The following is a 27,550-nucleotide window of genomic DNA, read 5'->3' as shown; positions in this document are numbered from 1 at the left end:
CACTGTGGGGCACTGACACGAGATCTCCAAGGGCCTCAACTCCTGTGTGAGACATGAACTGCAAGCTCGACACAGTCCAGAAACACTTGCTGAGGCCTGAGCAGGCTCTTGGGCCATTCATTTTCCCCTTCAATCCAGCCCAGAGCAGGACCTGACTGCTCTCAGCTCATGGAGAAGGGAGGCTCCACACAGATTGTGCCAACCAGTGAGGCAATTTTCACCCTTCTCTTGTACCCCTCAGCCCCACTGTGAGCAGATGCATCATCCCTCCTTCTCAGATGAGCAGGCAGAGCAGTGATGAAGCCAGGCTGAACCTGAGCCCCAAGGTCACCTCCCAAGACCCCCCAGCAGAAAGGTGGTGCGCACCGTTCAGCTTGCAGTGGAAATGGCTGGTGTTGAGAGTGCCAGGGAGCTCAAAGATGGGGTTCCCCCGGTTCAGCCGAGGCTCTTGCTGCCTCCTGTCTAGGCTGCCTGCTAAGCTGGGCAGCCCCGAAATGCGGTCCAGACCCAGGGGGTTCCTCCGCCTGTACTCCCGCCACTTCAGCGCTTGGGGAGAGAGGTGGTTCGCTAGGATGCCGCAGGCAGTGAGCACCAGACGGGAGGACGTGAGCAGACAGCAGCGTGTGGAGGGGAAACAGGGAGAGAGAAGATGAGAAAGAGGAAGGACAGAGAAAGAGAAACAGCACATTAAAGTCCAGCAGCATTTCAGGACATTAGCACACATACATATAGGGAGGTGGAGGCCACAGCCTGGCAGAGCAGGGCAGGAGCCTGGGTGGCCTTGCAGGTGCAGGCATAGAAGGAGCAGGTTTGGGGTGCAAGCACCTGGCAATGGGGTGCTGTAAGATCAGCAGCCCAGCCCACGTTGCCCTCTCCAGAGACACAGTGTAGGTGTTGGGACTGGGGGCACATGCTCTTAGTGTAGGACTTTTTTTCGCAAGGCAAAGTGATGGTAGGGGCTGTCGGGCACTGCCGTACCCAGATGCAATTTTGCCCCGGGCTGTACCTCTACGAGAGGGTGGTTCTACAGGGAACAGCCACAGCCATAGGGAGCTGGAGATGTTCCAGACCAGCACGTCCTGGCAGATGGGTACCTACCATTGAGGGGCCGTATTCCCATGCTGCTCAAGGGACCAGAGCTGCTCGTCTCACCGCCACTTCTCCAGTGGGGATCTGCGTGGCTTCCTACTCTGCTCACAGGCATACCACCCACCGAGAGGGGCGGGAGGGACCCAGTGTGGAGCCGGTACTCAGAGAGTGGCGGGCTTGGCTCCAGCGGTGCCTCCTTCTTGGGAACCGGCTTGGGGTTCTCCTTTTGCCTCAGGGCATCAGCTTTGGTGGCCTGGGAGGGCTGCATGGCACTGACAGCCGGGGAAGACCTTGTGGGAAGCAGGCTGGCAGAGATGGGGCAGGACCTGCTCCTGGGGGGCTGGCTCTCTCCAGCTCTCTCCGCGGTGGGTGAGGAAGAGGAGTCCACGCTTTGAAAGAAAGGCACGTTGCATCGCACAGGAGAGTAACTCCCCAGGGGGGATGGCCGGGTTGTCTCCGGTGCAGGCTTCTTGATGCAGCCATCATTGCGGGAGGCAGCTCCATCCGCTGAACGTTGGGTCAGGAGCGTGCCGTGGGCTTGGCTCCCCGCCACCGCCGCCTGCTCTGCCAAGGTGGCCGAGGCCGAGGACTGGGAATTGGAGGAGATCTGCTGGCTGGCAGACCGGTTGCTGGACAAGCTGTAGAGTTGGGAAAGGCTGGAAGCAAAATGGCTGTGCAGGGCACGGGCCTTGGGTGGCTTGCTGAAATGGTGCTGGAAAACAAAGGGCTGGATGGGCAGAGTCGTGGGACGCTGGTCCTTGCTGTAGCGTACCACAGGCTTGCTGTCTGTGCCACCACCTTTGGGGAGAGAAAGGTGGACAAAGTGTGAGGATGGGCAGAGGGACAATCATCATCAGCCCGGCAGATCGCAGGCAAAAGGGAATGTGCTCTTAGCTGTGCGTGGAAGAGGACAGCTAGAGGCCAGACACAGGCAGAGTGGTTCAAGTCTGAACTGGTTACATACGCCATGAGCTGGCAGCGTAAAGACATGTGGCCCTAAATGCAGAGTTTCCAGCTATTGACAACTGTCTGGAAGAGTGCTGCACCAGGAGCTTGTCTCTCCTGGTAGGGTCACCAGCTTCACATCCCTTCAGCATACCTCACTCCTAGGACAGCACAAAGTCATGGCCCCAGGCGCCTGCCCCTCAACCTGCCTCTGCCCAGGCAGTGCCACAAAGACATGGCCCAACGCACTGTGGTACAGCAAGGTTTCTTATCCTGAAGGACTGTCCACACGTGCTGAGAACTCACTCAGCTGAGCACCAGCATTACATGCAATAGAACTGCATCCCACATCACAGTTGGTGCTGCCGGAAAGGCTGCTTGCTCCCCATTCGCCCTCCCTCTTCTTTCTCCTGTAACTGTCGCCCCTCTGAACACATAGCTCCCTTCATCGCCCTGCCTGTACCAGACGTAAGCAGGATGTTCCCAGCCAAATCAGGACCACAGCAGAAACAGAAGAGCTTCCAACCCTGGAAAGCGCAGGTCTGCTCCAGCAAATGATGGACAGGGATGTTCCAAGGAAGCATGCTGGGCTATCTCCTATGTGTGCATGCCTCCAGCTCCTGCTGGGGCTACAATATCCTGACGGACACAGCTGAAGCATTGTACTCTGCACAACACACAACACTGGATGCACACACCTGGCTGACTGGGATCCCTGATCACCAGCCACGCCGCATCCCAGCACAGTGTGGCACCTTCTCCCTTGCTCCCCCCGCCACTCCTCCAGCCCAGAGCAAATCCTGGGACAAAGGACCTGTCCCAAGCACAGCCCTGGTGTTAACCTGCTGCCTGTGGGGTGTGCCATGCCTTTGTCTCTATAACTAGTTTTTAGCAGGGCTTGCTTTCCTTCTAGTCCCTTCTCAGACCCTCTAGGCTTGCATGCTGTTCTCAGCTGGAGCAAAGCTGCTCTGCCTTTATCTCCAGCTGCAGGCAGGAGCTTTCTGCGCAGCACTAATGCCTGCCTTGCTGTCACAGTGCGGACGAAGGGACCACAGCAGGGGGTGCAGGAACTGTTGGGTTCTATTGCCTTGAGAGCCCCTGTCTGCCCCCTCCTCCCTGAGCAGCTCTTGCTCCTTCCAAGCACTCCCTCTGCAAACCAAGAGGGCTGCTCCCACGCTGCCTTCTCCCAGCAGAGACCTGCCTTCCCTGCCATCCCACACGAACGCACATTCAAGACTCAATAAACAAACAGCACAATACTTAAAAAGCTCTTGCTCCGAAGGCCAAAATCTCTCCCACACCTGCCATGGCAATGAACGACATGTTCTTCCTATCTCCTGACAGAAATCTTCAGGGCATTAAATGGAGACACAGTCTGGTCCTTGGCATGTTAGGAGCTGCTTACTGCAGCAGTCTGGTCAGAGGCATTTTAGACAGGCTCCTACCTGAGAAGCAGGTACAAGAATTGTCTAGGGCAGTAATAGAGGTCCCGTGCCATGCTGGAGAAATGGCCATACCTCTGATGGGGCTGTCACATAGCTTCCTCACCAGGACAAGTGACAGCAATGTCAAGGTGGAAAGCAACTCATGTATTACAGGCTTTCCTGCAGAGGGAACTGTGACAATTACCCTTCATAGAAACCTTTGCTGCAATCCAATGCATTGTGGAGGATATGACCAGGATATTCCAGCAGAGACACACAGCTCCTCTAATCTCTTCAGGACTCATGCTGTAAGTGCCAGCAGAGAATGTGTGAGCTCCCTGACCCTGAGAGGAGACTGCTGGCTATGCCTCTTCCCTCTCCACCTCTGCCCCAAAAACTCATCAGTGGTTCCCTTCCCTTCATCTGCTGGGAGTGTGACTCTGCTGACCATCTTCACATCTCTATCTTAGGAGCTAAAGGCAGGCGATTCTCATGGACTGGGGGAGTACAATGCCCTGGAAGGGAGACAATCCTCCAAGCTGCACAGACCCCAAGTGCTAAGGCCATGTCCTCCCTTACACGATAGGAGAGGTTTCCACAAAACCTCAAGAGGCTTTAGAAACACAAGGACGAGACTCTTGCACTGATCTGGGTCTGAAATAAGCACAGCAGGGCTTTGTCCCAGGGAGTGGTAGGCCAGGAAACAAACCGCACAGGCACTGGTCTCCCATTGCCATGCAGGTTCCTCTGCTGGTCCCCTGATGTCCCAAAGAGCAGCCTTTCTTTTTACTTCTCCATTCTGCCTAGTTTGGGTCCTTACCGTCTGCTCGGGCTCTAGCACCTCTTTGTCCGTGGCCATTGGCAGAGCCACCTGAGAAGCTGGCATCTGCCTCCGTCAGCAGGGAGAGAGAGGCTTGCTCACCTGCCCCATGCCCACTGGGGACCTTCTCACCGGAGACCGAGTCTTTGGCGGAACTCAAAGCCTGGCTGTCCCCAAAAGCATGATTCAAACAGAAGCCCTCGCAGCTCCGGTTCAGGCCATGGACGAAAGGCATGGGTGGAAGACTCTGGCTGCGGCGAGCTCTTTCTTCAAGGAAGGTTGGGCAATCCCGCTGTGTCTCAGGGATAGGGGAGAACTCCAAGGAGGAGTCACCACTGGACCGGAGTGGTGGGGAGGTGCCATTCTTTTTCCGGCCTTTAGCCAGTTCAGCAAAAGATGTCACTCGTTTCGGGGGAGAACTCTGGATAGGTATTGCTGGACTTTCACTCAGCTTGACCGGACAGCTCACCATGCGCTCCAAGGAGCCCAGCCTGCCGCTGGGACTCCTGTCCAGGTTCTGGTCATAGCTCCTGGAGCGCTGCCGGCTTGTGTTGAGGTTAGGTGGTGACACGTTCACATAGACCTGACCCTCAATCATGTTTTGGGTGGATTCTCCCTTTGCCTCCTCCTCGCTGCACTCCACGTTGCTTTCTTCTTGTCTCAGGTCAGGCCTTCTGAACAGATAGTATTCAGTGGGCTGGGCTGGACTACCTTTGGTATGGTCTTCTGAGCAGCTAGTTATGGAAGATCCTGCCGGGCTGGGGGATGACTGGGAAGACAAGTCACATGTGACTAACTTATAGTAATTCTGAGTAGCCACAACAAGCCGTGCTTGGCTCTGTAAGCAGGCAGTGAGGTCTGAGCTCTCTGAAGCGCAAGGCTCACAGTGGAGGTGGTAGGAGTTGCAGTTAGCATCAAGGACAGGTGAGGAGGAGTGTTGACACCCACACACCTTCCCTGAACTCTCTGGGTGATGCGACTCGCAAGACATCTTAGATTCTGTGGGTGATGAATGCAAATCCAGGTAAAAAGCTCCTGTGTCTGAGTGGCTGCAGAAGGAAGAGTCACAGGACAGGTTGGCTGAATTCAGGTTAGATCGAGACTGACCATTCATTTTGTTGTAGAGAGCACTGAAGTTCACCAGCACCCCATCAGAGCTGTTGCAGGAAGAGTCACTGATGTAGCCCATCTGTTGGTCAATCACCTCAGACTGACTTGACGAACTGTAGCAGCGACAGTGCTGGAGCTCCGAACTGGAACAGCTGCACGTCCGGCTGTGCAGGGCATCCTGATTCCTCAGCAATTCACCCGTGTTCTGGTTCCACTCCTGGTCACCACCGTCGAAGGAGAAGCTGGAGGAGCTGCCACGATGGCAGCTGCATTCATCCAGCTCCATGCGTTCTGAGGCGTGGTGACACCTGTTTGCGTTGTTCCTCTTCTGGACGTCGTCACTGCTGATTTTGTCCTCTTGCCCGTCTACCACACCGGACCGGCTAGCCATGTTCCAGGATTTCACAATGTGGTTGGAGTCGTGGAGGTGGAAAGGGGGCAAGGCCAGCTCGTGCAGATGAAAGGGAGGTTTGCCAGCCACAAGTGAGTTGTGAAGATGGAAAGATTTTTGACCCAAGTCATCCCCAAAGAAGCTGAGGTCTTCACCCTCACTCAGCAGGAAAGGGTTGTGTCGCTTGCTGACACTAGGGACAATCAAATCCCTTGCTTTGCCTTCTTTCTTGTCTGAGGCCTCTGCTGAGGTTTCGGAGGTCTGGAGAAAGCTGCTGTACACCAAGGAGTCAGTCTGTGAAAGGTCTCTGTCTGGAAGGGCAGAGGTCCGTGTAATGCTGAGCTCTGGCTGGCAGAAGGGATTGGTCCTTTTGCTCACGGAGCAGCACTGTCTATCGGGGACCTGGCAATGCACCAGGGGAATGTGATGGACAATCAGCGTCTCACCAGTCAGTTTGGGTGGACTATCCATGGTGAGGAATGCTCTTCAGGACATCAGTTAAGCTGGTGCTACCCATGGACAGATAGGGCTGCACATGAGAGGCAGGGAGGACACTTCTCATGAGGGAATTGAGATACCTAAATAGAGACAAAAACACAAAGGAAGTCACCTCTCAGGAAAGGCAGTGACTATTTAAAGCATCCTTGGTTTGACTGAACACTTCATGTGCTGACAAGGCCCAAACAGACTGGTCCTTGTCAGCACAAATACCTGAACACAAGGTCCTGAGTTGTCCTTCTTCAGGGAAAGCATCACAATGTAAGACAAACACATCCCCATCCTGCAGACTTGTGGGACAACATTTGTGCTTCCATCTGACCCCTCTCAAATTTATGTGAAGTGAGTGACTGATTTCACTCAAGTGGCCAAAGGGCTGCACAGGCTTTGGGCCAAAGGAAGACCTCACTGCGGCTGGCACTGCATGCTCACAGGAAAACAGGCAGACAGCACAGGGTGTGAAAAAATGTGCTGCACTCTGATGAGAGCAGTCCATCTTCTCCCACTGGCTTAAATATCTTTGTCTCCCTTTAGGTACCTTGAACTTTCCTTTAAGAGCCAAACACTAAACTGCACTGCCAGGCCATGCAACGTTAGAGATGCACAAGTCCAGGCAGAGACTGGAAAGCAGGAACAGACTGGAACAGGAAAGCACAACAACCATTCCTCTCCAAAATCCAGGAGCCCCCATGAGTTTCCTGAGCTCTTTTAATGGTGCCAGGGGAGCATGCCAAAGTATGCAACTACTTATGCACACAAGGGCCTCTCATGTGAAAAGGAGTGGATGACTTCAGTGGGGCCATGAGGAACCAGTGGTGATGGTTAAATAGATCCCATACAGCACATTGCCTTCTGCTGACCTTTTGCTGATTGTTAAGCCTCAGCTCAAACTGGTTCCTCTTGTGGTCTGGGGTGCCTGGTTCACACTTCTCCGACATTCTGCCACATTATCTGTGGCACTTACTTGCTTATTACCTGCTGCACTTCACAACAGTACAACTACCACAGCCCACAGTCCCAGGAGCCGTACAAGCAGGGCACTGAGCCTCACTCCCTCAGAGTTTGTTTAACAGCAGGTTCTCATAAAGCTAGAGGAAGATATTCACCAGCATTTGATATGGGAGAACAGAGCACATATTCATTCCTCCTTCCCCATCTAACCCGGACGTCCAGCCTGCAAGTGCCTCCAGGACAGTCTGGAATGCATTTCCCTCTTGTCTTCCCTTCTACACGTCAGAGAAGCCAATGCAGAGAAGTGCATGGGAACGCAGCTAAGGCAGCAAGGAGACAGAGAAACCACAAAAGACAACAGTGATCCAGGATGATCCTGAGGGATTAAAAAATGGCCCAGTGCTCTCCCTTGTTCTGACAACCCTGGCCCAAACACCCTTGGTCAGCAATCTACATCCCATATCTCATCCAGGCATCCTCAGTGCTCACAGCAGCCTGACACCACATACTATGATCCCGCTCTGGGCTCCAGGACCCCGGGTTGGCTGCCACCACTGACCTTCAGACTCCAGAAAGTGGCATTCACAGGATCTGTCTTCACCTACCTTACCCCAACATTTGTGATAATGGGATGATAATGGATTTGGAGCAGAGCTGCAAAGGCACATGCAAGGCCAGGAGGGAAATTGAGAAATGTGGGATAAGTGAAGTTAGAACAACAGTGTAAGCAATGAGACAGCTCCACAGAAAGATCAAGAACTTCAGTTCTTTCAGCTTCATGGCATAAGAATAGCAATTAAAAGATGCTAAAAAAAAATCATCAAAAGAAGTACTTTCCTCCCACGCTTAATAGTGCTTCTCGCAGACACAGGATGCTGCTGGCAGGAAAAAAAATACAAAGATGGAAATGGACCTAGCTTTTACAATAAACACCCAATGATGTAAAAGTTAATGCTAACACCACTGTTAGTGAACAGACGAGCCTTCTGGTAGACTCTACCAGAGATCATCATGAGACCTACATGAGGGGCACACTCACCCTCATTTCTGCTTCTGCTGGGATGTTTCACCCAGGATTAGGCTCTGAAGTAGAGAGGTCACCTGGACCACTTAGACCATATCCAGCTGGACTGTTGTGCAGCCCTAAACTCTCCCTCACCTATAGCCTCCCTCAGCCCTCTATCTCCCTTCACTCCCCTTTCAGTGACTCCTCTGTCTTACAAGCTTCTGGCTCCTTTCCTACAGCTGCTGCCGCAAAGGCTGAAAGGAATGACTCTGTCCTCAGCCCAGTTCCTGGGGGGGAGATCTTTTACATCAGGGATTCCCAAGATCACATTGCTCAAGAACCACCGTGGTTAACAGCAGCTCCTGACTCTGTGCCTAGCACACACACGTGCTGGACGTGGTGTTCAACAGCTGCAACAGTGTTCATGCCCCATTTTGGACCTTGTGCATCATTGATCATGGCAGATGTAGCAGCAGGAGCCCCTGTTTATCCTGTCTGCCCCCCACCCCTCCAGCATTATGGGAAAAAACCTAGTCCCCCAGTGCTTATCTGCTCATGCAGGCCTACCCTGCCCTTATTACTGCCTCTGTAGCTGATTGTAATGCTTAGATCACATCTCTTCATAAGGCTTTGCTATATTTTGAGTGTTGCCACAATGCAACCACTTAAAAAGCATCATTTTGAGGATATAGACCGTGATGACAGCACACTTCACCGCTGAAGCACCGGGTCTCCGCTGCCTCTGGGAAATGGCTGCTTGGAGCCAGTTCCCAGCACCAGCACCAATCTGCTGACAAGCCCTGCTGAGCAATGCATACTTCATGTTGCTGCAGAAGCTGCTGTGGGAGGACAAGGCTTGCACAGCATCGTGGTTTAACCCCAGCCAGCAACTAAGCACCACGCAGCTGCTCGCTCACTTCCCCTTCACCCAGTGGGATGGGGAGAGAATTGGGAAAAACCCACAGTAAAACTTGTGGGCTGAGATAAGAACAGTTTAATAGGACAGAAAGGAAGAAAATAATAAAGCTAATAATAACAATAATAAAACAAAAATAATAAATAAAAGGATTGGAATATACAAAAGAAGTGATGCACAAGTGCAATTGCTCAGCACTCGCTGACCAATGCCCAGTCAGTTCCCAGCCAAAACCAGAACACACAGGCACACTTTGACATTTGACAACAAAATGTCAAGAGAGCTGACACACAGCCATTTCCCAGCTGTCTCTCCGGAGCTCTGGCTGCGACATGCAACTCTGCCCAGCTATTTGGTTTCAGTGGCAGCACAGGCTCCCCAGGTGGACTGTGATTCACTGGCTGTCACAGATGCTGCAGCAGACGGATGCCCACTCTGCCTGCACCCACAGCCTGCTCCTAACACGAGGCTCTGAGGCCCAATATCACAGGTGGCACACAGCTAGCTCCTGACGGGAGCCATTCTGACAGCTTCCCTAGGGATATGCATGACTTTTTTTGTGCCCTAGCTACCCCTCCTCTCTCCCTTGGGACACCTCTCCTGGGTTCCTCCTGTCTTAGGGATGCAGGGAAGTTGGGCAATGGCACTGTCAGTGCAGGGATTATTCAGTTCCCAACACCAGAGCATCCCCCCGTGGCTGTATTATCCCTTGACTCTGCCTCCCAGATTCTGGAAGACTACAGAAGGATCCTCCCTCTTCCTATTCAGGGTCTGGTAGGCTGGGATTGATACTGGGGCATAAAGCCCAGCAAGCAAGATTCTGCTGGCTTTGATCAGATCTCTGTAAAGCCCTCACACCCCTCTGCAAGGGGAAGTTGCCAGATGCGGATAGGCAGTCTGCACCTGAACACTTTTTGCCAAATCAAGTTATTCTTCTTATCATTTGCAATAGCACAAGCCCACAGTGTGCTGTATCCTGCTCAATCCTACACATACAACAGTAAACACAGCATCCAGGAACAATCCCTGCCCAGAAAATCATGCCGTGGCAGTGCAAGGCAAGGAGGCACGCAGGGAGAACCATGACTCTAGATGCATCAGTACAACGGCCATTTTATTTGCAAATGTCAAATTTTTTTTTGCCTTCTCTATACTGACACCATCTGCTGCTACACGGGACATATGGGTTGTTTATTCAGTCAGCTCTTTCTTGAGGTGCTAAGGTTTACCTGGAGAAGGCGAGGGCCAGACATTTCATTACTTGCAGATGCTTCATTCCAGTCAAGATAATACAGAGCAGAGAAGGATGGCTTTTTGTGAGACACCTATGTTGTGGCGTGGAATTGCTCAAGAATGCTTGTACTCCCATGTATATATATATATATATATATATATACACACACACACGACAAAAACTCCTTAGCTGCAGCAAAGCTCTAGGTAAGTAGAAGGAGATGAGTGCAGAGCAACAAAGGATGGTTCAGCAACTGATCTGAGAGCCACGTACTAAGCCGTGTCTGTGCTTTAGAAAGGAGGCAGCATGCTGCAGGTAACAGGGGCATGCTGCACCTTGCAGAGCTGAGCCCTTCAGGCTCTCCACTTTGTGCCATCTAAGTCCTTGCTGAACACTACGCAGAGGCCCCCAAACCCCTCCTCTGTCACAGCCTCAAAGACTGAGGACGTTGTGCTAATTTAAGGGTGGTCAGTGCAGCTCCATGGCTTCTGGAGTACAACCTCCTGCCTCTGCAATATTGCTGAGAAGAGGCAGAAGCCATCAGAGATGGCTCTGAACTGGGCTGCAAGGCTCTGCTTCTATTAGAGGGGGCTGGTGCAAACACCAGCCTTGCCTCCAAGTGCTGATGCCTTAGGTGTGGTGGTCACCTCCAGGCATACTCTGCTGCCTGTTACCACTCTGGCCAGGTTTTTGGAGTTCCATCACTGGTTGCTTAATACCCTGAGCTCTGCTCAGCACTGTCAGCTGCACACATGGGGCGATGGGGTTCAACACACAGCAACACAAGTTTTCTCATAAGATGTAATGCAATAGCAGGGGAGGCATGCAGAGATTTAAGAAATAAATGTGATTTAAATAGAAAAAGATTGCACATACAGGACAGAGGATGAAGATGCAGGAGCAAGATCATCAGAACTGTCAGCTGGAGGCGATGCTGGCTTTTTGGAGGCTGGCTTTTCTGAACAGATTACTGTTTCTACAAATCTCAGTCACTTCATCTATGAAATTGAATGCCCAATGGCAACCTTTAACGGTGAGGGTTCTCACTGCCTCTTTCTGAATGGCTATGGTTTCACTGTCATCATCATCTTCCTCAGACAGAACAAGATCCATCATGTCACTCAAGGGTGAAAGATGGAAAAACAGGGTTAAAAGCTGGGCATTCAGTTTCACAGATGAACCAGCAAAAATCCTTTTGTATTGGAGCTGCTTGTTCTTTGAGGGTTGTTCCATGTGAATCCCTGACTCCTACAGAGCATTTGCATTAACATGCCTGAAGAAACCACACAGCTCTACAAAACAAGCACGAGCAGAAATGCTGCAAAAAGCAATGGTTTGTGTGAGCTTGCAGACAGAGGCACAATACAGACGTCTCCTCTTTGCTCCACGGGCGGGGGAATGTATTCAGTTTAGTCCCTGTAAGTCTACCTCCTGTCAAAAGGGCTGGGAGATGAATCCAAACTGAAAGCCACTCTTCAGACAGTGTGGGGGATCTCAGGGCTCACTGGTTCCGGCACCGGTTTCCAGGACCCCAGTAATGCAGTTTGTCCCTGCCCCAGCCTTGCCACTCCAAAAGCTGCCAGAAAGTACTGAATGGTTTTAAAAAAAAATAACAATAAAATTCCAGGAAGCTGGAGGGCATTCAGGGAGAAGGATCAGTGAAGAGGACGGGGTGAGGGGCACGGGATGAGTGGCCTGGGGATGGGTCTGAACCATCGGGGTGAGTAAGAAGAAGGTGGAGATGAGGAAGCCTGTAAGCTGTAGGGTAGGACTAGCTCGTAGTATTTGTTTGGACATCTGTTTATTTCTCGCCAGCTAATACATCTCTGCCAAATTCACGCCTTCATTAAATGCTTTAGTAAATCATCCAGCACATTTAATGAAAGAAAAGGTGTAAAAGGAAATACTAGTTGTTTGACTCATCCTAAACCTCAGGTCTCCTTCCCTGCCTCAGGGAACAGGGAGCATACTGAGGGTGGTCTGCCTGGTCCCAGGGTGAATATTCCAGCACTCAGTGTTTAAAGGCGGGGTGCAGCAAGATAGAAAGACTAAATACTTCCTAAATTTCTGCCTCAGCTCAGGCTGGTTCCTCTTGTGGTGCTGAGCAAACAGTGATTCCTGAAAAGACCACTTCCCTTGTCTTTCCACAATGAGGTGCTGCCTGGGCCAGGGCTTTTTCCAGTGGCTTCCAGGACAGCCTGACTAAGCCCGTGATTAATGTATCATTACATCCCAGAACTATATAGGATTATGATGTGTTCAGAATGGAAACTGCAGCACATGACGATCAATCACAGCCCCTGCGCGCATGGCACCAAGGAGCTGCACAGGCCAGGGATGAGCGGCTTGCCAGCAGAGATGAGGGGGTGCGTGAGACAAAAATAAGCAATAGGTAGTATGTATATTCCTGCTGATACACAACTAGCGTGAGCCAGGTACTGCCTCCCAGTCAGAGGAAAAGAAGCCCCAGCTGCTTTGGGCATTTTGAGTTACACAAGACATCAGAAATAGCTCAAGCAACAGATCTATACCAGCTAACACAGGAGCCGGACAGTGACCGAACCAGTTTCTCCCATTTCTGTGCTCTCTTGCTCCGTGACTCATCATCTGGCATGTGGCACTCGGCAGGAGCCACTTACAGGCTCTGACTCACAAGCATCCACCATCCACCGAGGTGATCTGGGCTGGAACCTGCTCCTCCTTCTCCCCACTGGCCATCCTCTGCCCCAGCCCCCACCACATATGCTCCTAATTACTATATGCAAATCCTCAGAGGAGAAAAAGACTGATGTTTCTAGCTGTTAATATCACACTGACATTGCTGCTGAATTGAACTGCAGACACAGTAAATCCTTTCTTATCACAGACACTCTAGTAGCAGCAGCAGCAGGAGGAGGGGCTGTGCTTTTATAGCACCCTTCTGCCCGAGCACTCTGAAAGCAAACTGAAGATCTTAGGAGAGCAGAAATTACACAATTCTTTTCTGAAACATGGATCTGCCTGGGTGCTGGAGCCTGGCTGCTGCAGGGTTCCCAGAGCACTCAAGAACCCACACAGAAAGTAAAAAAAAAATCCTATAAGCAAATGAAACCGCTGGGCAGAATCAGTAGCTGAAGATGCCAAGCTTAACTCCTCAACTGCACAGCTTTGGCCAGGGCTTAGCTGCAAAGCAGGGCTGTCAGCTGGCTGCCTCATGAACCTGCTCCTTTTACAGACCTGCCCGAGGACCCTAGGAAGCAGAGGCTGCAGTTGAGTAGTAACAAAACCACAGCCAGCAGCTGCCGGTGAACCAGAGTCAAAGCCAGAAGCAGTGCGGACTGAAGGTGTTCCCCATGAACTTCTATGCCTGGGAGCTGCGAGCTCAAAACTCTCCACCACAACAGCCACAGGAAAGTGTCCTGCTGAGGGAGCTGGGCATCAAACTCAGCGCACCTTTGTGAATCAAAGCTGGCTCACTGACCTGCGCTGCAGGCATACAAGATGGCAAAGCTGCTCACGAAGTCTGTTACATGGCTACACGCAATGGTGAATGAGCAGCTGTTCTTGCTCAGGTGTGCGCTGCAGGGGCCAAGGCTCCTGAGGGAATACCAAGGGGTGGAGAGGGCACGGATGCTTCATATGGATGGAGATATTCTCAACAGCACTGGAGATTTCAGAAGTTGCTGGGGATCTGTAGCATCCCTAGAATTACTATACTTTGGAAAGACCTCTCAATGAGAGGTCACAAATCACTTCCGCTGGGCCCTCAGGACTTTCCTCCCTAACATTTACTGGTATCTGGCTTCAGACAACTTGGTGTTGCCCAGACCATAGCAAAGGAGAGGCCCTGCTTATCCAAGGCTTACGGGAGGATAATTTCAGAAGCAAGTTTCACGTGCACAAAGAAAAAGCACAGGAGGGCAGCTCCACCTCAGTAGTCCTAGATCCCCTATCAACTTCATGGCTTGGGGAAAAGAGATGAGCTAAGCTCTAAAAGCAAAGGTGTCTTCACAGTGAGTCAAATCTCACTGCAGTACAGGTCAGCAGACCCATACAGACTCCAGCCACTCCATGGCTGCATATCTTCACTATTGTTTCCTCTCTATCCAGATTAAAACTGGCATTGCATTTCTGTCCAGACCATGTGTTGCACGAATCACAGCAGCAAAACAATCCTGAACCCTCCCTGGACAGCAAATGCATCAGTGACCACTGGAGAAAGCCCAAGAAATAAGGAACTCAGTCTTAACTCACTCAAAAAGGCTGTAAAATCATGTTTACTGTCTGTTCATCCCAGACCTCCACATATATAGGAATCACTCACTATCAAGGGAAAAACAAACATTTCTGGGATGGAAGATTATAGATGGACCTCATGTAGCAACACAGCAAAAGCAGAACAGCCAGCATAGGTAGCTATGGGAGAGTGAAGTAAAACCACATCAGGGCCAAGTTCTTGAAATAAATGAAGTATCACTCCACAAGCTACCATAAATAAAGCACCTAGATATGTCAAAAAGCCCCAGCAGAATTATTTTCAGACTTGAACACAGCGGTGGTGCAATGGTTTGCTACCAGGACTGGGTAGCCATGTCCCAGTGAATAGGAGAAGCAATGCACGTATGGCATTTCCTAGCTGTGATGGGCATCGGTTCTGCCAGAGAGCCAGGATGCCTGCATCTGCAGAGCTGTATTATTTGTAAATGATGCAATCCTACACGGAATTTAATACACGCTGCATGCAAGCAGATCAGGAGCTCCAAAATCAAGCACAAACAGAAAACATCCCAGCAGCAGCCCGTTTTTTTAGATGTTCCTCTTCACAGTGCATATCTAAATGGTTTTTCAAACAGCAGCTATGTCCAATAGCTGAACCTGCTAAGACTGCAGGAATTTTAACCCTTCCTAGCTCTAGGTAGTTCTGCCAAGACCAGAAGCAATAACTGGATACACAGGAAAAAATTTTCTGTCTCTCCAAGGCAGGAATATGCAATGAGCAATTTAATGGTCTGGTGGCTGGCACCACCCTGATTAGGGGATGGATGATAGCATGCTACAAAGCCAAAAGGCTGAGTATCAACCTGTATATGAGCCCAATAAAGGCAGCATCTGGTGAGACTAATGCATCAAATTTATCCTGGCCTCTGAAGGACATCAGGACCACATACACTTCTGCTGCTAATAGATCTAACTGCTTTTAGACCACAGGCTGGATTTTGTAATCCCTTGAAGATAGCTGGAGGAAAGGATCCTGGAGCACACAGTTTTGAAAAGGGAATGTGCCTGATCACTGTTAAGACTGTGCACTTCTTGACCCTTTTTGGCTAGGTCTGTGAACAAAGAGGTCCTCTGCAATCATGTCCAAATGCTGTCTGAATCTCACTTCAGCAGAATTCAGGGTGGGAAAAAAAAAAGGCAGAATGATTCCCAGGATGATGGGACAAGAGGATCTGGGAACAAATCCTTGGACCATAGTGAGACTGTGCAAGATTAGAAATGGCCCTTTGCACTACACAGAAGGTCTTGACATGACCTCCCTGGCCAAAACAAGTCTATTAAGAATGCTTTTCTCAAGAAAGACAAAAATCAAGGGCAACTGTTTCCACCAGCTCAGAAATATGAGGGGGGAAGAAAGATGCAATGGAAAGATGAACATATTTAGCCTTCATAGATCAACTGCTACAGGGAAGTTTTGATTTCAGCACAGGAACACAGACATCTGCGGACTGAATCAGATGGGTAAAGCCCCATTCTCCATCTTTGCCAGCAGAGTTCAGATGCTCTGAATGATGTGTAATAACCCCAAAGTGAGCAAATGAGTGACTTGACTGCTCCATTTTCCCCCCAGGTCACAGGCAGCCTCCTCCATATGAAAACAGTTGACATCTAGAAATGGGTTTCATGACCCTCCCATAGAAAGTTAGGAGCCTATACAATCATAGTGCTATACATTCTTGACATACCTTGTAGTGTCCCCTTTTTTTCTGAATTCTTGCAACTTTTAGGGCTTGTAACTTCCTGAACCAGTGAGTTCCACACCAAATTACACACCATAGTAGTAGTTATCTGTCAGTCCTTTTGAACATGTGGGCATTTAACTTCATTGCTTGTCCTTGGGCTAGGGCAGGGAGAGTATCATATTTTCTACTACATTTGCCACCCCTCTGATCAGTCCCAAGCTTTTCATTCCACTCACATACAAGAGTATTCCCAGATCCTTGGTCTGGTCACCAACCTCTCTCCAAGTGTCCTCCTGATGTATGTTCACATGGCTGGCGGCAAGGCAGAACTCAAGAGGATCTGGATGAAACCGCAGCATCAATTTACGTAACAGAGTATTTTCCATGCAACAAAAGGCAAGCCAGAACCTTAATAAAATACTTATGAAGCAGACCAGGCTCTCCTAATGATTACACATACTTTTATTCTGAGAGGAGAAACTTATCCCTTGCAGGCGCTGGCAACCCAAACCAAACTCAGCTTGTAAAGCTCTATTCGGGACAGTTTATTTTAGGATATCGCTCCACAAGACAGCTCACGTGCTAATTAGGCTTGCAATGACTGGGCTCAACAGAGCATTAAGGGTCTAACTAACTAAATCTGATAACCCTGGATTAACCAAGGTCTTCTGCTGAGGAAAGTCTTGCTGGGCTGCAGAGGATGCATAAACCTTTTTGCTAGGAGAAAAAAAGGAGGGCGAACAGGGATGATCCTTGGCTCTGTACTGGAAGAGCAGGTCAGAGTCCCAGGGGACACACCAAGTCTACTGGAGGGACGACCACTCTGCTTTTAATCACTTCAAGGGTGTTTGAGAGGGCTGAGGAGACACCTTAAGACTGTAGGCTCCCAGATCTTCCCAGCTAGGACATGCTCACATTAGGACACCTGCCTTCTTGAAGCTGTTGTGTCCTTTCTGTACCAGATGCGTCAGAGAAAAGAACAAGTACCTGCAACAAGCGGTGAGGAAGAATTTGCCTCTCCTAAGCCCTTGCACCGAGATGGGCCTCAACTCAACCAGGAGTTTTCAAAACTCTGCAACTTCTGAACATGTACTATAAATACACTGAGTAGTCTTATTCACACAAATGCCAAGCCATTTGGGAATATTGCTGGGCTTTGAAGTTTGACAGCAAGATTTGTGGACTAATTAATCACAGTATGTGAAACTTATTCCTATTACCAGTTTCAAATAATCCTCCTTCATTTCCTGGAATACTTTGACATTACAAGCAGGACACCTCATAAAACATTATCATCTTTCTCTAGGCTGTTCATTATTTCGTGTCACTAACCCTACAGTTTCCCATTTAACACAAATAATTCCCATTTCTTCAGTCTCTCCACTTACGAGAGTTTTCCAGGACTTTGTAGTTTTCTGGGCAGTTTCTCAGTTCCCTCCAACTCTGCAGTCATGGTTCTGAGCTGGGATGACTAATTGCACACAGCTTCCCAATCAACAGGGGGATGTTCCTGCTGTCTGTATCAACATTAGAAGACTCTGTACCATAATTTACCATTCCATTTCTTATGCACCAGTCCTGGTTTTGGCTGGGATAGAATTAATTTTCTTTCTAGTAGCTGGTATAGTGTTATATTTTTGATTTAGTATGAGAATAATGTTGATAACACACTGACGTTTTCAGTTGTTGCTAAGTAGTGTTTACACTAAGTCAAGGATTTTTCAGTTTCTCATGCCCAGCCAGCAAGAAGACTGGAGGGTCACAAGAAGCTGGGAAGGGACGCAGCCAGGACAGCTGACCAAAACCAAAGGGGTATTCCATACCATGTGATGTCATGCCCAGTATATGAACTGGGGGGAGTTGGCCTGGGGGGGAAATCGCTTCTCAGGAACTAACTGGGCATGGGTCAGCGAGTGGTGAACAATTGCATTGTGCATTACTTGTTCTGTATATTCCAATTCTATTATTTTTATTTTCTTCCTTTCTGTCCTATTAAACTGTCTTTATTTCAACCCAGGAGTTTTGCTTTTTTTCCCCCAGCCCACTGGGGGGGGGGGGGGGTGAGTGAGTGGCGGCGTGGTGCTTAGGTGCTGGCTGGGGTTAAACCATGACAGTACCTTAACATTCATATGTAGACACTCACCAAATAAAGTCCGTTATGACCAGGGTGGCATCCAGGTACTTTTTGCAGTTTAATGACATCTTTTTAATGAGTTGGAATCAATTTAATCAGTTTAATGATTTGGAACGTGACAAAGTATACTTTTGTGACTATCTTCTGTTACACACATTTACATAACTTAGCATCAAGCCCAAAAAAATCAAGGTTTACAACAAGACTAGCCTAGAAGAAACCAGGGAATTTTTCTTACATATCTGTTCTCTATGGAAAGGAATTTCTTTTCCCTGTCTGTGGAGTATGGGGTTTGGCGGGTTTGCTCCCTCAAATTGCACAAATTCTTGGTGTAGGCTTGTGGGTAGAGGTTTCCCACATCCCCATGCAAATTCTCTTTGTGGTCCCCCAAGAGATAAGAGGGTCCTCAATGTCTGACTAAGGTCTGGGCTGAAGGATATCTTCCCTGGTGAATTTGCCTCATTAAATCAGTAGGTCTGGTGGCTTGCTTCCATGAAAAAAGATTACCCTTCCATTTTGATGGGCAGGCCAAGATGTTGTTGTGGTTTTCCTTTTCAACCTCAAGTTGTGCCAAGGGGAAAGCAGACAGCAAGGCATTAGACCAAAATACTGGCTGTTGAACATGCTCTGGTACAGAGGGGAACCACCCGTCAGTGCCTCCAGGACAAATACAAATGCATTGCTTCAGTTTGGGGCGTTTCTCCACCCTGCAGTATCAAATCATGTCAGCAGCACACACCCTGGAAGAGGTCAGGCTCACGGAGATGGAGACATTCTTTGGGGTCTCTGAAGCTTGTGCAAAGTCACCAACAGAAGCAGAGGTATTAGAAACCTCAATCGATCAACAACTACTAGCATTGTCTCAACAAGATATGGCCAAACATAAACCGAATGACATGTGACTAGAGCATTGCCACCTTTGTGCATTAACCACCCTCGTGCCGTTGCTTGTTAGCGCTGCGACAGACCTGTTTCTGGCAGTTCCTCCTCTCCTCCTCTGTTATTGTGCCATGAACTGGCTAGCCCTGCTGCACTAGGGTCTAGAGAGCTCTAGGGATGTCTGAGGTCTCCCTGTGCTCCATGCAGCCTCACCTCTCCGCTGACCCACTCCTCTCTCAAAAACAGCCAGTCTAAGAGGAAACAAGGAAGGGAAGCACATGGGAATAAAAAGGCTGTCAGGCTTACTGAATAAGAAGTAGTCACCACCTTCAGAGTGCTTTATAAATACAGGAATTATAAATAGCAAGTGCCTGCAGAAATGAAAATGAGGCATATGACATGGAGCTGAAGGCAGGAGGAGACATCTGGTAAGGAAGGTGCTCTCCTCAATGGTCATTTCAAGCACTATGACCTGCAGCTGGAGGATAAATCTCAGCAGTACATTAGGTTAGGTGCCACTGACTGCGGACAAGAGAGAACAGCTTGCTGCCAGTAGAAAATGGCTAAGTACAGATGCATGCTGAAATCCTCTTGCTGTTCTTCTGAAGGGTCAAGCTACAACCACTGCCTGTGATAAGCCACATTCAGGCAAGAAATCCCTTAGAAGCCACAACAACTCATATACTAACAAGTGGTGAAGGAGAGGTCAACCAGAGTAAGCCAAACCCCAGGGCAGATGTGTCACTCTGGGTATCGATCATTAGAATGAATTAGGCAAAGCCAAGGATGATATGCTGTGTGGGCCAACAACATTTTGGGACCAGAGATATGAATTATTTATACCTCCCACTGGATCTTCTCATATGTGGGCTTATAAATCTGCCACCTGAGTTACTGGAAAAGGTCTGAAGGTGGGACTACAGGGAAAAATGCCATGCAAGCAGACACTGGAACTAGCCTCACTACAAAGAACAGAAAATTGCACTAGCACAATGGTCCAGACAGGTCATTCTCCCTGCTGAGAAGGACATCTGTGAGGACAGCCATGCTATCTGAGCTTACACCGAAGACACATGACAGTGCAGCATGAGGCACACGTCCCTGCTCTTCACCACTGGAACCCCAGAGAAGGACCAAAAGAAGGTGGCCTGCTAAACAATTCGGGTCAATTGGACCTACTAGGCAAAAGGAAGCTAAGTAAGCATGCAGTTCGTCCTGCACCAAAGCAGGCAGAGCAGAACAGAGAACAGCCTGCCCACTGAGAGCATTTAGCTCACACTTTTCCAGAAGTGATGCAGCTGGTGCCAGTTTACAAAGAATAAGATGCAGTTCTGGAGTCAAGCTGATGAGATTAGTCTAACTACGTAAGGAGCAAGGACTCCCTGCTCCATTGAAGAGTAACACCCAAAAAGCCCATTCCCTGAGGGTCAGAAGGAGCTGACAGAGATTATCTAACTGTTGCTGAACTGAGTCTGTGTCAGCCAACACTGAGGACCACAGATCTTCCCCAGGGTTGACTGCATCACTGTTATGCAGCTCATCAGCTCAAATCTCACATCACAACTTGAGTTCTTGTAAGAAACTCATTTTCCTGCAACTGTATGCAGGTTTTTTTCTGGCACTGGTATGCAGGAGAGCTCCTGAGTGTTTGCCAGAGCCACAAATGCTCAGGTGAGTGTCCTGCACATCTCGGAACCAAGAGGAAGGAAGACTCTCCGAGTCCAGTACCCATCCCTTGTCTATGTGTCCCACACTTCCCAAGAACAGAGCACTGTCTAGTCTGAGGTTAACAGTGGGTCCAAAGGAAATGTCAGGTGAAAATCTGCTGTAAGTTTGCCAAGGTCTCCCCTATAGGCTGCAATTTTTTTTTCCTGTAACTCCCAGAAGAGAAAATCCCCTCTTGTCAGAAGGAACTGCTAGCTCTCATCACTCAGATATCTGTGCCACTTGCCCAAAAAGCACAACAACAGGGCAGTGACACTTCCCCTCTACTTCCAGAAAGCATCTTATGCTGGAGCAGAGAGAGAGATAGTTTGGTGGTAGTGTCAGTTTCCCGTTACTTGCCAAATGTCAGTAAAAAGCATTGCTGCCATCACTCAAATATTTATTATTTATTACTCAAAGGTACTGCCAGCCCCACACCCTCACCACTGCACAAAGACCAACACATGCTCTCTGTCCCAAGAGTTTAAACTCAGAGGGTGAGCCTGAGCCAGAAGTTGCCATCACCTACATTACAGCCACTCACCTACATTACAGCTCTGCCCTCCATCTCCCTCACATTTACAACAGTTAGCAAATGCACTCTTTTTTTTTTTTTTTTTTTTTTTTTACTCCTAGCTGCTGATATAACCACTAGCAGCCTTACCCAGTAAGAAACAGTTGCATGTGTCTGATGGACAGAAAAAAACATTGTCTACGTGACCCTGAGGCTGCAACACAACTGCAGTGGGGAGAGGAAGAGTTTGTGGATGACCCTGCTTTTGCACTCATCTTAACTGGTACGTCCCCGCTTTGACCCACTTCCTTTAGTAAATGAACATTAAAATAATTCTCATCAAGAAAGAAAACTGGAGCAGAATCAGGGACTAGAGCCATTTTGACAGCCCATTTCTTTCCCTTTGGAGAGTAACCAACTTTCAGATGAGCGCTAGGGCATGCAGGGAACCTGCTCAGCAGATAACATGACAAATCCCTGCTAAGGCTAGTTACCAACACATCTGTCATTGATCATTGCTATGGATTTCACCCCCTGCCAGCTGAGACCTCTCAGCTCCTTCAAACCTTATCCTACTGCCTTTCACATAGCTCTGGAACAGGGTGAACTTCTGGCTCTTTTGGACTTAAAGACTGAACTGCCAGAAGCACTTTATCCACATTAGAACTCTTCCCACAAAGCAGCAAGGTAGAAGACAAGTGAGCTTTCCCACTACCAGTCGGATTTCAATGGCTTCCACGAACACGGGGACAAAATCTTCTTGTACAGTACTGTCCTGCGATTCCACAGCTGACAAGGAGGCACCTCCACCTCTGATCCTCTGCCGCTCAACCACCTGCACAGATCTCCGCATGTCTCACTTTGTTTGCTTTTCTTGGGTTTAACCATCAGAACTGCGCCTACTGAGATGAGTTATCACCCAGCATCTACAATATAGAAGTGGCTTTGGACGGAATATCTCAAGCTGACCCAGCTTATATTAAACAGAAGGGTAAAAAGCAAACAGCTCTGTAATGAAACCTTTTTAATTTTTAAAGAGCAGATCTCTGGTGTATCAGGGAAAATAGTTATAAAGCCAACAAGAACAAAGACCTTGGAGAAGTACTGCAGAAAAGACTTTGAATGCACACTGTAAGTAAAAAAAAATTTAAAAAAATGGAATCACCAAGCAAGGTGAGGAAATTAGAAGAGCAGGGCTCCTGACCAACCTGAATAAATAACCACACCAAGAAGTGTATTAGAGGTAAGTAAAACAGCATTTTTGGTGCCATTTTGGCAAGAATACTGAAGCTGTGGCAATGACAGGTTAGATAATACAGAGGAAAGAGGGTGCAGAAAAGGAAATGATCTTTTGAAGTAGAAACAAATTCCAGAAGATGAATGCACTCAAGTCAGAGGGACAAGATATTCCTGACCCCAGAACAATGCAAGAATAGTTGCATGATCGCAGATAGCAACAGGGCTTTTGATAAAAACACCTGTGGGGAAAGAGAGAAAGGAGGGGATGCTGTGTGGTTGGCAAATAATAAAGTCTGTACCTGTTCTGAAAGAGGAAGGAAAGTGACCCATGTTAGCTATCAACCTGCCCTTAGGACTACATAAGGCTTCAGAAAGCATTGGAAAAGAATAATAAGACTGGGAAATGAATGAAAAATGGGGCAAAGCAGAAAACGGGGTTGCAAAAGGTGGGCTATCAGCAATAATATCAGAGTGAGATCTTGACTGGCATTGAGACTGGAAGAAAATGAAGATCTCTGGGACAGAGAATTCTTTCTTTGCTTGCTATCACAGCCTCAGACACCTGAGAGACGGTAATGGAGCCATGGGCAGGCCATTCCCAAGTCCACGGCATATTCTCCTGGGCCACCTGCACTTTCTGCAATGCAGGTCCAAGTCCCTTGGATCTAGAGATCCAGCTGCACGTTATCTCCAGCGTTCTGCATCAATGCAGCAAGGAAGACACACAGCAGCGATTAGATCTCCTTCCTGTGAATCATTTCGGTCAGCTCCAGTTGCCAGAAGCTCTTGCCCATCTTTTAAGCATCTCAAGGCAGAGATTATCTGTGCACTCTCACTGCTTAACAGATGCTCTTGTAAGAGTGGCACCTACTAGCTAGGCACAGCCTGGGGAGCATTCCCATCCCACACAGCAAAGAAGGCTGCATCACCTCCTTTTTATTTCTTTAGGCAAGCATTGTACAGACAAACTATACACAATTTTTCTTTCACACCTCAATACAAGTATGTGTATCCTGCATAGGTATGTCCTGTTGCATGTCCTGTCCTCTGGCCCACAATGTACCTACAAACACACACATGCAAAAAAGCCAAAACACACACCGCCCACCCCTCCAAGCTTCTGCAGGAGCCTGTTCTGCACCAGCACCACAAACACGGTCTGGTACACACCTACAGGAGCATATCCTGCTCCCCTCTACCATCGGGTGGAATGGGACGGAGACCTGGAGACACAGTTCCCAGGTCCCAGGGCAACATAGGGATGAGAAGGAGCTGCAGTTCAGGAAGCCCTATGGTGCTTCCAGGGCAATGTCACAGAGCTGTGAGCAGAATGCACTCTGCTCTGTGGTTTTGCTGGAAGCCCTCTCCTTTACCCCTAGCACGGTGCACTGAAACTCTGGGTTTACCTTCTCCACCAGGTGTAAAGGCCAGAGAGCCTTGCCACTCCATAGGGATAGAGGGGGAGCAACCAACTGAGAACCTGCAGAGCAAAATGGTTCCTTCAGAAAACTGCTGCAGAAAAGGCTGTGCTGAGGATCGCTCCCACCTCCACCAACCCCTTGGGGCTGCACACAGCACTGACCATCCCAGGGAACACAGTGAGAGGCTGGAGAATGACAGTACAAATGACATATTTACATTCCCTGACAATGACAGCCCTGAATTTCCTCCTGCCCTCCACCGCTGATCTCTGACCAACAACCCCCTGTTCCTCCAGCTCTGCAATGCCCCTCACACCTGCCTCTTCTGCTTCATGGTTCCTCTACAGCTCTGCCAAACATTTACCATTTTATCTACATTTTTCCTACCATCCTGTTGCTCCTGAAAGACCTAAAGATGCTTTATCTGAATTATTCTTGGGTCACTGGAAAACTGCAGAAAGCTTTTGTTAATAGGTTAAGATCTGCCAAGCTCGCTCCTCAGCAACACTGATATATGATGCTGTAGGTGACTGGAGGTAAAAAAATCAGATCTTTATTTCCCCCATACTCCATACACCTTTATTACACCTATCAGTCTGAACCGTGTATGATCTGTTCCTCAACAGCCAGTGCTAACGTAACTCCCATTAACACCACATTCCCCTAAAACACCTGCAATTGCAACCCCACATGCTCAGCATCTTCCACAACCTCAAAACACTGCACCTGCTATTTGCTTATCCCTTTTGCTACTACATTGCTGCGTGTACATTCCCCTACAGCCACATCACTGTACCACACATACTGATACCTCATTCTTTTATACCTTTGCCTTATTGTTCTCACTGACTGTCATCCTGAACATCGTCTCTCCAACATCTACACCCCTATCCTACATATACCCTTCTCTTTGTTCAAGCCCTTCTCCCTTTGTGTTTGCAGAGGCAATTTGATGGAAGGATTTGTGCAGAGCGGGGGGGAGGGAAGAGGGAAGGCAGGGAGGGAAAAGAGGGATTTGGCTATAACAAGACCATGTAATTAAGCTCTAGTAACTGGTACCCAGCCTGGACCCCTCATTTCAGTAATTAAAAGTAGTAATTCCTCCATTCTTAGACAACCTTTCTCATCTGATCTGTGAAAAGAGGTGGGGAGAAAGCATCCATTTACACAGCCAGCACAGACACACCCTGGGCAACACAAAGAACTACCTCCTGCACAGAGCCCATGTATCTCTTAGCAGAAGAGCAGGGTTTTACCTGCCACAATGTTTTATCCTAATGCCTTTTGAGCAATTGATTTACCAGTATTTAGGGGAAAAAAAAAAAAAAAAAAGCCAAAAGCTGCACTGACAGCAGCCTTTCCTCTGTCTGCGTCCTTTGTGTCTGGCTTTTCATGGAAGCGCTGTCTGTCAAAACAGCTTTTGAGCTGCACAGCAGCATCACCACCAGGGATGCACAGAGAGCATGGTAGCTGGCGGGACCAAAACAATCCGTGTGGGCTTGGCTGTCATAGCAGGCACAATGGAGAGCTGTGCGGCATTGTCGGGGTGAAGCACGGCTCGCCTCTGCACAACCAGTCCCGGACACGACAACCGCTATTTCATAGCTACGACGGACAAACACGCATTCTGCGCAGCAACACTAGCCTCCACTCGCTCACATCCATTATAATCACAGCAGCTCCAAAGCAACGCAGCCTCTGAAGAGACAAAGCAATCCTAAAATCTTTTAAGCTTCACTGGGTAGCTGGCAATCTCTACAAAAACAAACTAGCCACTTTGCAGGACAACGAACAGCCTGAGAACCATCAGTACGACTAATGCCCACCCCGATCATTTCTCCATCTCACCTTTCCACAGATCCTCCGTTCCCTGTCTCCTCTCACTGCACACACACTGCTCCGGCACTGCTGAGCACTCAGATTCCAGCGGGCTCTGTCCTCTCTCACCAGAATGCTGTGGGAAACACAGAGTCAATTTTTTTTTTTATTTTTTTTTTCCACAGCTGCATCCCTGGCAATGCAGAGGGTCTGCGCAATCACATCTCCAATGCTCCTGCTGCTGCTGCTGTGACGTTGCTGCGTGTGAAGGAGCAAGCATGCCCACAGCACCGCCGCTCCGGCTTGCAATCACTCCCTGCGGGACCTCAGACAAGGCAGGGGATGGGAGGGAGTGGAGAAGGAGAGGAGGGGAGATAAGTCGAGCTGGAAGATGGAGGATTGATTCTTACAGGAACTGAGAAATGAGCAAGGTAGCATGAGGAGAAATAAAAAGACTAAAACCCATGCCACAAAACAGAGCTGCAGCATCATTTTCTGTGATGAGCTTGGGTTTCAGATGCTGTGTGGTTGCAAGGTACCTGATCTCTTCTCCTGCCTTTGCAAAGGAAAGCAAAGGGACCTGGAGTGCTGTGCTCCTACCATTGACAATGGCAGCCAGAGCCCTTGGAGATAAAATGCTAGTCTGCAAAGCAATGCACAGGAGGAGAAGGACAGGAAGACTTATTACTGAGAGATCAGGAAGACTACAAGAAGCTTCTTGAAGCTTCTTTCACATTTCTGTAGTGCCTTGTCCTAAAGAGCTTCACCAACAATATCTACACAGCACCCCTGAAATGCAGCCAGCCCTGGAACGAGAAGCAACCACCAGCACTTCCCCTGGGGCCAAACACACCTGGCAGGGACAGGATGGCTGAAGTCCCTGCTGTCACAGGGAATCTCACATCAAGATCCCAGCAACTGTTAACTTACAGCTTGTGATTAAATTGCTGCCCATCACCTGGACTAAATCCCAGCATCTCTGCAAAGCAATCCATAGCAGACCCTCCTTCCTGAAAAACAAGGGATCACCACCTGCAAAAGCCCAGGCTCTCTTGCCATCCTGGGGCCATGTGAAAGGATTTTTCCATCACCCTCTCTCACCAGAGGCAGCTGAGCTGCAACCTGCTCCATAGGCAAGTCAGTGCACTTCCTGACAGGGCACAGGTAGCTTTGCCAAGGGACCCCTGTGGCTACTTTTGTTTTTCTACCACAATCTGGGCACGACCACACACCCCAGAAACTCAGTTGTGCTCCAGGCTGTGCCAGGGGAGATGTTTCTAGTGCTGAAGCAGCTGCCTTGAGACAACCATCCTGGAGGGACCACTCACGTTACTGCACTTTATCGCCTAGCCCTGCTCCTACAGCCCCTGCCCTGTGATGAGTTAAGCAGAGCTCAGAAAGTGGAGCCCAAACCAAACCCCACTGCCTAAACCGAGGCTCCATGGGGAGTGGGTAAGTCAGAGAAGAGGTAAAAATGTCACACAGACATATAGTTCAAAGAAATGAAGAGCCGTCACA

At 49.1% G+C, this 27,550-nt stretch overlaps 1 protein-coding gene across 8 annotated transcripts in view; it reads right to left on the bottom strand.

The window, feature by feature from the left end:
* Positions 1-27,550, bottom strand: part of RUSC2 (RUN and SH3 domain containing 2) — a 62,360-nt gene that overhangs the window by 11,838 nt on the left and 22,972 nt on the right. For 4 of the 8 annotated variants that reach the window (XM_075019461.1, XM_075019466.1, XM_075019460.1 and 1 more), the window contains 3 exons: positions 4,279-6,357; positions 1,099-1,887; positions 367-567 (listed from right to left, as the gene is read on the bottom strand). In XM_075019461.1, coding sequence (XP_074875562.1) covers positions 367-567; positions 1,099-1,887; positions 4,279-6,250 — 2,962 coding nt within the window. In that variant the 5' untranslated portion in view covers positions 6,251-6,357. Of the gene's footprint in view, positions 1-366; positions 568-1,098; positions 1,888-4,278; positions 6,358-26,062; positions 26,169-27,550 lie in introns of all 8 variants that reach the window. The other 4 variants (XM_075019464.1, XM_075019462.1, XM_075019467.1 and 1 more) reach the window with 3 other exon arrangements.

Source organism: Buteo buteo, chromosome Z (assembly GCF_964188355.1).
Source record: "Buteo buteo chromosome Z, bButBut1.hap1.1, whole genome shotgun sequence".
NCBI lineage: Eukaryota > Metazoa > Chordata > Aves > Accipitriformes > Accipitridae > Buteo > Buteo buteo.
The sequence above is the reverse complement of the archived record's forward strand: the minus strand, read 5'-3'. Positions and strand labels throughout refer to the sequence as shown.